Source organism: Juglans microcarpa x Juglans regia, chromosome 2S (genome assembly GCF_004785595.1).
Source record: "Juglans microcarpa x Juglans regia isolate MS1-56 chromosome 2S, Jm3101_v1.0, whole genome shotgun sequence".
Classification (NCBI taxonomy): Eukaryota; Viridiplantae; Streptophyta; class Magnoliopsida; order Fagales; family Juglandaceae; genus Juglans; species Juglans microcarpa x Juglans regia.
Genome location: NC_054597.1, coordinates 33668640 through 33681677, shown reverse-complemented (window position 1 = coordinate 33681677; position 13038 = coordinate 33668640). Strand labels below are relative to the sequence as shown.

At 34.0% G+C, this 13038-nt stretch overlaps 1 protein-coding gene across 1 annotated transcript; it reads left to right on the top strand.

The window, feature by feature from the left end:
* The first annotated feature begins 7947 nt into the window (after window positions 1-7947).
* LOC121252811 (alcohol dehydrogenase class-3-like) lies at window positions 7948-11771 on the top strand. The gene is made up of 9 exons (XM_041152632.1): window positions 7948-8090; window positions 8218-8354; window positions 9095-9141; window positions 9229-9554; window positions 10054-10136; window positions 10220-10295; window positions 10920-11077; window positions 11158-11319; window positions 11417-11771. The coding sequence occupies exons 1-9, from the start codon at window positions 8057-8059 to the stop codon at window positions 11534-11536; spliced, it is 1143 nt and encodes a 380-aa protein (XP_041008566.1). The 5' UTR covers window positions 7948-8056; the 3' UTR covers window positions 11537-11771.
* Window positions 11772-13038: the final 1267 nt, after the last annotated feature.

Below are 13038 nucleotides of genomic sequence, written 5' to 3'. Positions count from 1 at the left end.
CCCCCCCCCCCCCCGGAAGGGTAGACCCCGCACCCGCTCATGCGGGTAGCACCCCTAAGAATTATAATACTTTATCCAAGATTAAGCTATACTTAACTTATAATCAATCATGTTCTGCATATTATATGTAATGATGCAATTTTTGTTTGTGCTTTTTAGAGTTGCACTGACTCTTAATTTGAAGTACTTGTGTATTGATCCGCATACAAGTATATATACACGTATATATATAATTCCTAATCCCTTAAAACTAGGCTCCCTTAAAAATAAATAAATAAACAAAATGTAAAAATTGGCTAAACAATCGGAGAAGTGCTAGCTATACATGATGATCATCAATATTTAGTGGACTGATCTCTCTTTCCTTTTTTTAAAAAATCATGATGCACTAGTGGAGACAAAATGTGCTCATTGAAAATGGTGTTAAAAACAAATAAATGTCAACTAATTGACTTGCATATATTACATTTAGAGTAATGTTAGATAAAGTCGTGAGTTGTGTAAACATAGTGCATTTTTTTAAAAAAAAAATAAAATCTACTATTAAAAATTTAATGTTTTCATGTGTGTTTTTATATTTATTTACTTTTTTCAAAAAGAATATGTGACACTTACGCACTTTATGACTAAAATTATTATTTCTTTTACATTTATTAGTGTAACTCCTTGCACTAACCAAAAGTTATAAGATTATATATAAGTCGAATCTCCTGTGTGTTTTGCATTGCATTTCTCGATCCGCCTTGTATATTATCTGTTTGATTAATTTAGGTAATAAGAATATATATTATATTATATTATATATATATATATATTAATAATATCACCACTTGCATTTAATTAGATGATGATGTTATAATACCTCAGCTAATTTAAATGGTCAATTCTCACTGATCCTGTACGAGTAGTTTCTTCTGAAACAGCATGCAAAATGCAAAACAACCTTATAAACAGCGAGAATATTTTAATAGGTGAAGGGGATATAAGTAAAGAATTAGCGGGCTTGGTCCCTGGTCAAACAATTGACCGGAGGATATTCTATATGACACGAGACACCTGGTACTGTATCATTGGTAATAGATTACATAGAAGTGTTTCAGTTTTTTTTTTTGACTCGATAGACCTGTTTCTGTGTGATCAAAGGGGGGATATGCCTACATTATATTCTGTTTGACAAAACAATTAAGGTGTCGTTTGTTTTCAGGAAATATTTTATTTTATTTTATTTTATTATTATAATTTTTTTAAATTTTTACGAAAAATAAAATAAATAATTTAATTTTTTTAAATTTTAAAATAAAAATAATATTAAAAAATATATTCTAATAATATTTTATTTAATTTTTTAATTTTAATTTCAACTCAATTCTAAAAACAAATGAGCCCTTAGTTGCTTAACCATCCTCATGCTCTCTTTGGCCATTTTATCCTCATTTATCACCTAATTATTTCTTTTAATATTCTTTTCCTCGTTTTCATTGATTTTCTTTTTAAAAAAATTAAAATTTAGATTTACCCAATTCAACCGCCACACGTCATGCCACACCCATTAATGCGCCTAACGTCTCATTCCAAATTCTTTATGTGGCTAAGCTTGAGCACCGACCAAGTTAGAGTTAGAATCTCTTAAATTGACTACTCTAATTTGTCATAATGAAGTTAGATTTGAGTTTTTTTTAGACCCTTTTTGTAGCTTCATATTAGGTTCATTTAAAAAAAAAATACGGGCTTTCAAATTTCAATTTTTTAAAAAATTAAAAATTAAAATTAAATCATTCGCTACTAATTATTTCAAATTTACTAAAAAGATAATCAAAATTGAAAAACTAAATTATTCACTATTGATTTACTACAACTTTTTCTAAGTTCTCATTCCAAATTCCAAAAATAAAAGAAAACCTAAAACAACAAAAGAAATAAGTTTTGCATGAAGAAAATAAAACCAAATTCAATGTTTCAATTCCAAATTTCCAACAACAAAAGAAAACCAAACTAGAAGTGTCATTCCAAGTTGTGCCTCTCAAAAACAGTCCCAACATTCAAATTTAAACAGAAACATGTCATCTGCATTGACTGTTGGGTACCAAACAAGAAACAAAAACATCATTGAGAAATCATTCAGCGAGCAAGCCAAAAACAGACTCTACATGAAATATCATTCAAAAAGGGCCCAACATTCAAATTAAAACTGCCAAAATATCGTTGAGAAATCATTATGCAATATATACAAAATTGTTTGATAAAGAGAAAGGAATCGATACCATAAAACATAGTAGCAAGTATGCCAAAAAAGTTCCAACAAAAACAGTCACATACCATGCGATAAACGAAAAAAGTCACATTATGGTAATAAACCAAAAAGCTAGCCTAGCATGACAAGGGGCAGCGGAGGGACTTACTGTGGTGAACCAATATCTTGAAAGCAAGTACTAGCTGTGTAATATTTCGTATTTTAGTGTATTTTTTTTAGTAAATAATTATTTTAATTAATTTAAATATTATTTTTCTTGTTTTAAAATTTATCGGATTTCTCGTTGGATTTATTTTATAATTCTTAAGTTATGAAATTTACTTTGATGTGCTTTCTTGAAATTAATTAGTATTTGCATTTAAATTACTCTTGGCTTTAGTGTATAATTTTATGGTTGCACTATAATTAGTATTATTTTATTTTCCATTTTTTTCCCCCACGCACGTCTTTCTTTCTTTTTTTTTTTTTCAATCGTTAGGGTTTACTTATCACCCATATAAAGATACACTTTCATCTATACCTTAGAGAATTGCCCAGTGCAGTCACTGCAACTAGCCGCAAGAACCAACTAGCCCTCCTAGTTCGACACCAACCTCCATCTCCACGTAAAAATACCGACGTCCATCCTTCTACCGTAAACGGCCATGACCTAGGCTCCAAAACCTCACAGTGCGCCACCTCCTCCTTTCCACAACCCAGTCATAGAGGGTGCACCCTTGCAGAAACCGTAAACCAAGTCATTGTATGATAGCCCCACCGCCCAGCCCGTTGGCAAACTATGAACCCCACGTAACCCCGTCGTTGCCTCCGCGTTACGACCCCCTTAGCGCCGTCCCTGCACCACCACCGTTGCACCCCTTCTCAGCCACCGTGGTACAACTCCCACTGCCCAGCCACCCTGCCTCTCCACGGTCAAACAAACACCGAAGAAACCTCTGTTTTTGTCCCCGAAAAAAGAGCAATTTATTTTCTGCTTGCCACTGTTCGACGCAAACCAGCCGAGCAACGCCGCCGCCAACCTCTTCCACGTCATCGCCACCGCACATAGAGTATCGTTGGGCGCTGCACTCCGTCCAAGTTCGTCACTCTCCTCTCGGTAAGCTACCCCCGAACTCAACTCTCCTCTCTGTCCCTCTCCGTCTCTCTCTCTCGCTCATCTCTCTCCCTCTCTCTCTCTCTCAATCTCAGTGCTCTGCCGCTGCATGGACCACCTTCAACCTCCGCCCAGCACTGTCGTTGCGACTCTCGTTCTCTTTTCGGTGAGTATCTGGCGCCCCGCCTCACCGATTGTTGCACCGTAAACTCATTCAACGTTTTCTCAAGAATTTACGTAAGTTAGTTTTCATATTTTTTGGATATGAAATTACAATATTACCCTTATTATTAGGTGGTTTCAATTTGGTATTATGTTTATATTAAATCTGTTTTTACATGGTCTTTGTGGGAAGTATAAGAAATTTTTACAGAAATAAATAGGAAGTTTATTTTGTACTATAGCAAATTATTTTTATAGAGTGTAATTTTATTTCGAACATTTAAATTATGATTAAAGCTTTTTTTGTTTATTTATTTTTTAATGAAATTTTACTAGTACTTATCTTAAATGTTGATTGATATCAAGGAAATTAGAGAATGAGAATATTTTAAGGTTATGGAATTTTTAGGTACTGAAGAATTAAAATAGATATAGTAAAAGCTTAGGCTTAAATTATGTAAATTTGTTATTGATTGGAAATTTAAGGAATTATGTGATTATTTTATAGGTGATTATTTATAATTGACTCGACATTGATTTGAGCAAAATTTTGACAAGCTAAAAAGTCCAGGTAAGCGGAGTTCCTATGCTAGACTTTGTATGAAATAAAATTAACTGGGGTTCTTCTTGGAAAATGTGTGTGTTTTGTTATGAAAAGAAATCTGAAACGATTTCAGTTATTTGTTCTGCATTACTCATGAAATTCTATATAAGGATAAAGTATTTTTTGGCATGATTGGTATAGACATGAGCTTATTTTTGGCATACTGTTATTGAACTGAGAAAAATGAGTGAATATGAAAATTTGATAAATTTCACATGTGACATGAAGATGTTTCGAATCTGTTTTGGAAGATGTGAAATGATTTGAATATCAGTACTCTGTTTTGATATGATGTGGCATCTGAAAAACCTTTGGCATGACTTTCTGATTCTGTTCTGATTCTAATTCTGATTCTGATATGGTGATTCTGATTTTGTTTTGCTCTGATATGTGGCCCTGTCACGGGATACAATAGTGACCTCTGGCCCTGTCACGGGAGATAATAGTGACCTCTAGCCCTGCGGGAGATAATAGTGATCTCTGGCCATGTCACGGGATATAATAGTGACCTCTGGCCCACCACGGGATATAATAGTGGTTTTCTGTTCTGAGTGCAATCGCTTTGGTAACATGGTGATTTATGTTCTGCTTGGCTTTCCGCATGATGCACAACCCTACCACGGGGGTTAAACATGGTCTCTATTTTGATATGATACTCTGATATAATATGATAAGACGAAGATGTTTAGTCATGTTGTGCCAAATGAGTCTTTGAATATGAAAAGTTGGTTTCTGAATATAGAATGTTTGAAAAGTCGCTCTGATTTTCTGATAATATGTATTTTTGAGATTTGCATATTGATACTGAAATGTTTTGTTTCTGTATTCTGAACTCTGTGAAAATGCTCGTGTTTACACACTAGTATATGTCATCTACTTACTGAGTTATTGATAACTCACCCCTTATCTCCATATATTTTTCAGATGATTTTGAATAGTTCAGCTAAGGATCAGGATTATGGAGCATTGGTGATATAATTATTTAAGCATAGTGGATTACTCATAGAAGATTTCTGAGAATCGGCAGATTTTATTAAGAGATTTTTGTAGTATTCTGATGATTATATATTTTTGGAGTTTGTAAATGTATTGAGGAATTGTGAGTTTTAAGTTACAGGAAGTAACTCTTCGATCCTTATGGGACCAGGGCATTACAAGCTGCCTAGCATACGCCAAATGTGGTAACAATCATACCAAAAATTAACTACGATTGTGAACAGAAGATGCACTTACGATGATGGGACCGACGTCGATGGGCAATGGCACTACTCAGCTCAATGAGTGAGGTCGTGACTCGCAACGAGTCTAAGAGTGAGTAACTCAGTGAGGTCGCATGGCGAGGGGGAGTGGAGGGACGGCCGCACAATGAGAGAATAGAGAGAGGTGACGGGGTGGGTGGGTGGGTGGGTGGGAGAAGCCGGGTCAAGGGACTTGGGATTTCTTAGAAGAGCAGTGCTACCCATAAGCCTCACACCTTATACACCCACTTAAAAATATGTTATTTTATATTTTTATCCTATTTCACTTACAAACATGTCTGAAATCATTTTCATTACGTGGGTAAAAAAATAAAATGATATATTTTTAAATGGGTGTGCAGAGTGTAAGGTTTATGTCTAGAATTTTTTTTTCTTAGAAACTTAGAGAAACTAAGGGTAACGTCTTGCCAGGGAGGGGGTGGGTAGAAACTTAGAAACTACAGTTAAAACGGCACCGCTTTTTCCCTAAAAATGACACCGTTTTGCTTGAATGTGGGTTAGGTTATGCGTTTTGGGCTAGGCTGCTTCGGTTTTGAGCTTCTAAATCTAATTGTTTTTCATCCTAAAGGACCTAAACCCTGTTTTGGACTCTTTTTTTCCCAAAATCCTAAACTAAATCCTGCTTTTTTAAACCTAAATTTAATTTTTATCTTAATCTTTATTTTAGCTCTAAGTTTTTTTATTTATATTTTTTATAATTGTTAGTATTGATTATTAGTAAATATTAATTCACTATAATTTTTAATCATTGTTATCATACTATAGTATTACATATTAATGTGCATAATTACATGTTATTAGACTATATTATTATGTGGTATTAACTTATTATATTAGACTTATTTTTATATTAGTGTCTAACTTATTCCTATACTAAGCTTATTTCTAGTGTCTAATTACATGTTATTATACTTTAGCAAACTAGTATTATGTGTCTGATTTCTATATTAGTGTCTAAGTTATTTATATACTAGCTTTATATTATAGTGTATAATTACATGTTATTATATTCTACTAGTGTCTAAGTTATTTCTAACTTAATTATATACTATTACTATAGACTTTCTAGTGTCTAATTACATGTTAGTATACTTTAGTAAATTAGTATTATGTGTTATAACTTATTATACTAGACTTATTTTAATATTAGTGCCTAACTTATTTTTATACTTGATTATGTATGCTAGTAATAATATGATGTTTACATATACTAAACTATTATTAGTCTATTTATATTATAGTATAAATATATTATACTAGTATATATGATCAATATATAGATAAATACACATTTTTATAACATATGTATAATATTGGAATCGGAGGGCAAAGTCGGATCATAAAGGCGAAGTCGGATAGGATTGGAGTCGAAGTTCGGTCCAATGACACCTCCAACTCCAACTAGAAAAAAAAATCCGACTCTAATTCTTTTTTGTTAAAGTCAGAGTAGAGTCGGATTCAGAATCAAATTTTTTCTCAGCCCTACGTGTGGCGATACCTAATTTTGGAGTCATGGTGTAAGGAACATGGAACCAATCCGATTTAATTGGAGTTGTTTACTTATTTGGATTGTTTGTTGAAGTTTATCTCCCTTATTATTTGTATTGCCCATTTATTTAAAGATATTGAAACATCTACAACTCTTTTACTACTCACTTCAAATTAAGTAATGTAATTGTGTCATTTCATTAAAAAATACTTTTCAATTTTACATAATTACCCTTGACTTTAAATTGAGTTGTAAAATAGTTATAGATTTATCATTTTCATTTGAATAAATATTTAGATGATATTGAATTTTTTTCCTAGACAGATTTTATTTCCGAATTAGTGGCCAAATAAAAATATTATCGTATATCTTTATAATCTATAAGGAGTACATATCAATGCAAGGTATGATTTAATTTGTGCATTAATAACTTCATTCTATTAACTAAATATTTAGTGATAGACCGTCTCAATATTATTCAAATCCTCGTAAATTTGTTTATACAAGATTAGAGGTATGATGACTCCATCTCCCAATATTATTTAAAGAGATACGATAATATTTTTATTTGGCCACTAATACCATCATAAAATCTGTTTGGGAACAAAATTCAATATCATCTAAATATTGAAATTAGCATAATCTATTTGAAAGCATTTACACCACACATCATGTATATAGCATAATTTAATTCATATGATTCAAATTTAACTCTTTTTTCAAATGATAATAACTCTTTATCCGCCAAGAGTCTGATAGCCTAATGACATATGATCCGATTTTCTAAATGAAAAATTTGGGTTCGAAACCCCCCCACCCCCTTAAAAAAAAAAAATCTTTATCCAAATAATAATAATAATTACAACAATAGCCATGTCTCTATTTTTAAAAATAGGCACTCATATCCCACTCACTTTCATTATTCAAAAAAAAAAAAAAAGAAAAAGAAAAAGTTTCAAGATGGGCTCCATTGGGCCGAAAGAAAGCCTATACGGGCCGAAAAATATATCGGGCTTCCGGACTGCTCTGAACCGAGCCCGACTCATTTCACTTTTCGGGTCAGTTCTAACTGACCCCACGCACGTACATATATAGCTGTATTTCGTCTTTGTCGCTCACCTCACTTCAAATCAACGTTCCCCTGTCTCCCTCTGTCTCCCTCCCTCTCTCTCTCTAGTTTCTGCTCTTGCTTTCGGCCATGGCGACTGAAGGTCAAGTAATCACCTGCAAAGGTACTCTCTCTCTCTCTCTCTCTCTCCCTCCCTCTATGTATATATTTGTGTGCATGCACATGTGAAAACATTAAAATAACTTTGATTCTGATTGTGATCTTTTTTATATGCAATGGAAATGAAAAAGCGGCGGTGGCCTGGGAACCCAATAAGCCACTCGTTATCGAGGACGTGCAGGTGGCTCCACCGCAGGCCGGCGAGGTCCGAATCAAGATCCTCTTCACTGCTCTCTGCCACACTGATGCCTACACTTGGAGTGGCAAGGTATACCTTTTCTTTAGATTTTTATTTTCTGTAAATTTAAAGTTGGGTTTCTTCTTTATCTTTTGAATTTTACTTGGAAACATGAAATTTACTCGCATTTTTAAAATGAAGGTGCGGCCTTTCCATAGAATTTAAATTTTCCCATTTGTCTTTTGTTATAAGTTGTTGTTCAAAAGCCATGATTGGCTCTTGGGCATTGTTGATTCGTTGAAAATGGAAGGCATTAACACAAATAGTGTTGAATGGTAGAATAGAAATGAACTCATGTTTGTAGTTTTTTTAATAGGTGTACTCATGCTTGTAATTATGGCCAAGTTTTGTTGACTGGCGATCTTTCTTATGATGGATTCATTCCTTCATGTGATGTGTAACGAGGCCATCTTGATCTAATTCTTATGTCAAAATAAAATTTCTGCTTATTGCAAATGCATAGATATTGTTGATAGCAGTATTATGTTTTTTTCTGGGTTTGATTGGAAATAACTTGTTTGCATTATCTTTTTTTTATTTGTTAGTCTGTCTCTCTGTCTGTCTGTCTATCTGTCTCCGATACACACAGTCACACAAATATATACATGTACACCCGCACACACGCCCTCACACATACACACAGACACAGCCTCTTTTATGCTTTCAGCTCTGGTATCATTACTGTCCATTTTTTCCCACTGTTTTCAGTTGATGTCCTTAGTTTCTATTTATTATATATTCTGATATGGAGTCACGTTATCTGTGCATAGGACCCTGAAGGTCTCTTCCCATGCATTCTTGGCCATGAGGCTGCTGGGTATGTGAAGTGGACATATATCATATGAGTTAGTAATTATTTTGTGGTTTTGAATGCTGAGAAAATGATTAATTTAATTTGACACAGGATTGTGGAGAGTGTAGGTGAAGGCGTAACTGAAGTTCAGCCTGGTGACCATGTTATTCCCTGTTACCAAGCAGAATGTCGAGAATGCAAGTTTTGCAAATCCGGGAAAACAAATCTCTGTGGCAAAGTCCGTTCTGCGACTGGAGTTGGAGTCATGATGAGTGATCGCAAGAGCCGTTTCTCTGTGAATGGAAAGTCTATCTATCATTTCATGGGAACCTCAACATTTAGCCAGTACACTGTTGTTCATGATGTCAGTGTTGCAAAGATTGATCCGAAAGCTCCTTTGGAGAAAGTTTGCCTTCTGGGGTGCGGTGTTCCCACTGGTAAGAATTTGTTCTGCTTCCTTTGGATTTTCTTAAGTTGATTGTTCTGTTTAATCAGCTCAGAACTCACAGTGTTATCACGTTGCATATCTTGGAGCTGGTTATATCCACTCACCAAATCTCTTTTTCATAGTTTCATTAGCCAAGTTTAATGTATCTAATAGTTTCCGATCATGGATTGAGCTACATATCACAACTTCTTCTACTCATCCTGTATATTGTCATTTCCAGTTTGTTTTAGACTAGAAACTTATTGTGGAGGAGGTTTTATGAAAAATTGGCTTTGGCTTAGACTTGGACATAAAATTGGGGCTAGTCATGAGCGTAAATCTTAAAAGGCTGTTCCTAGCTTTCCTTAATTTAGGTACCTATTCCAGCTTACATGCAGTTCCTTAACTAGTTGAATGGCCATTACCCAGTCTTGTTCTTTTCATAAAATGCCTTGTCTATGTTTCTTTATTCAGATCCTAATCATCATAATATTTGGCTTGGCTTTTAGGTCTTGGAGCTGTTTGGAACACTGCAAAAGTAGAACCAGGGTCTACAGTTGCTGTTTTTGGGCTTGGGACTGTCGGTCTTGCAGTAAGCCCGGTGTAGTTGCTTTTTGTCGTTATTGTATTTACTCACAATTTATTTTAGTGATTGATTAAATAATTACTTGACAGGTTGCAGAGGGTGCAAAGGCAGCTGGTGCTTCACGTATCATTGGCATAGATATTGACAGCAATAAGTTTGAAAGAGGTAAATCTTGAGTTCTCTCCTGCATTTCTCATATAGCATGATATTTGGAACTGATCTGGTGTAAGGTTTCATTACATTTTGGCAGTTACTTTCTATCCTTTTATTAAAGCTCATAGATTGCCTTCTCTTATGAATAAAACTTCTTAATTACCTATCAAAAAATAAATAAATAAAGCTCATAGATTGTTTTTTTTATCAGTAAATAAGAATTTTATTAAATTTTACGAGTTATCATTTGACTGTTGCTATTCCATCTTTTGAATGTTCAATGGCACTTGTAGATCAGCCCTGAGTAGTGAGTGAAAAAAGGGAGAAAAAGTTGTCTTGTACTTAAGGAAGCTTTTCCTAAGAATAAGCCTTTTCATTCATTTATTTCAATCTTGCAGCTTTTGATAGGCTTTTCCCTTTCTTTGAGCAACACATGTGATAATATGACAATAGATCATGATCTGGTGTTCTATCAAGCTGGACTCTTTATTCCTGAGCACAATGAAATTTATAGCAACTTTCGGCACCTTGATGATAGTCTTTAAAAACCAGGATTATTTAAATTACTGCATTCAAATAATTTTGTCCTGTTTTTGACTTTTAAACTATTCTCTCATATTACATTGTGACATGCAGCAAAGAATTTTGGAGTTACTGAATTTGTGAATCCAAAGGATCATAAGAAACCAATCCAACAGATTATTGTTGATCTCACTGATGGTGGTGTTGACTACAGTTTTGAGTGCATTGGGAATGTCTTAGTTATGAGGGCGGCTTTGGAGTGCTGCCATAAGGCTAGTATTTGTTGTGAATATGTTTTTTAGATGGCATCTACATGTATAAAAGGCATCTGATTTGCCAAAAAAACTCTCAGGGCTGGGGAACTTCGGTTATTGTCGGTGTTGCGGCATCAGGGCAGGAGATATGCACCCGTCCTTTTCAGTTGGTGACTGGCCGTGTGTGGAAAGGCACGGCTTTTGGCGGTTTCAAGAGTCGATCCCAAGTTCCTTGGCTTGTAGAGAAGTACTTGAAGAAGGTAATACATCTGAAATGTATAAAAAAAAAATGATGTGAGTTTTTGTTACTTCCATTAGAGGTTATGAACTCATATTTCTTCCTTTTGCATACTGCAGGAAATAAAGGTCGATGAATACATAACTCACAATCTGACTCTTCAGGAGATCAACAACGCATTTGATCTGCTGCATGAAGGGGGTTGTCTCCGGTGCGTGCTTGCAGCGCATGCAGTATAAAGTATTAAAAGTGATCTTTTAGTTGTGGAGTGGTCTTCTTGCTTTGCTAATGCCTACCAATTAAAAATAACAGAGTGGATACTGTTGCAAAGTAGAAAAACCCGAGTGGATGCTGTTGAGTGTTGATGAGTATAAAATGATGTTCAGTGTGAAAGATTCCTCTTATGTCTGCCTTTTGTCTATCAACTGACAACTATATATGAGTTTGTGAATGCGAGTCCATATCTTTCCTTGATTTTCAAATTTTTCAAATTTCGTGAAGATACGACCAAGAGCTGTTTATATAATGTGTAAAATTAAGATATTAATTGACAAAACAAAAAAGCACTCCATAATTTAAATACAGTTATTTTAAATAAAAAGGAGCAATTATATTAAATATATTATTTTCATTTGGTAGTTTTATTCTCAAATAAATTAAAATTTTAGTTGAATATATATATATATATATCTTATTATTTTTTTTATTCCACGCTTTACTAATAGGACGATGGTTTCATGAAAGTAAGATTTTGGACAGATTTTGGACTCATTTGTTTTTATAGATGAGATGAGTTAAAATTAAAATCAAAAGTTGAATAAAATATTATTAAAATATATTTTTTTAATAATATTTTTATTTTAAGATTTGAAAAAGTTGAATTGTTTATTTTATTTTGTGTGAAAATTTGAAAAAATAGTAATGATTAGATGAAATGTAATGAGTTGAGAGAAGTTGTAAAAATAAACGAGACCTTTATGCTTTGAAATTTATTGATAAAGTAAAATTTTGTGTCTTGAAAATTATATAATAAGAGAAATAATTTTAGCTTTAGTAATCAAAGAACAAGGGGTAGTTATTGATTGGAAATATGATACTTAAAATGTGTAAGTCTCAATGTCTCATGCACTTTCATTAGCACATGCCACTTTTTTTCAGGTCCAGTCCAGAACCATAATTAGGTCCAAAGGTTGTTTATTAGGATCGATAACCGAATTATCCATCCGCTTATAACCAGAGACGAGTACGGATATATGAGGTGAAAATGATACCTGCAACCCATGCTTACTTTTTCTAAAAATAAGTTATGTTCAACCGAGTACCCAGATTTCTTGGTTTCAAAACCCAGACTCTTCCGGGTACAGGTCTGAGTTATGACCCTAATTTACATGGGCAGTACCTGGACTATTACACACCAGGACTTGGGTATAACCGAATACCCGAATCTCCTACAGTAAACTGAGAAATATGTCCGGTTTCAGGCACCGTCAGAGGCAAAGAACCTGGGTTTGGCTTAATATAATAGTAGAGGGGTATGCTTCATTGCTAAAATGACGCTCTTCAAAACTGGTCATATATTTTCGACTGGAAAATCAGCTCAACCATTGCAGATGCTGGAGATTGGCACTCTTCTTTCTCAATGCAGATGGCAGATGTTCTAGCCATTAAGCACCCAAAGGTAGCTGTACCTGTTGAAGATTTATACTTTGAAGAACAAGTTCATTCACTGTCATCTCAGAAA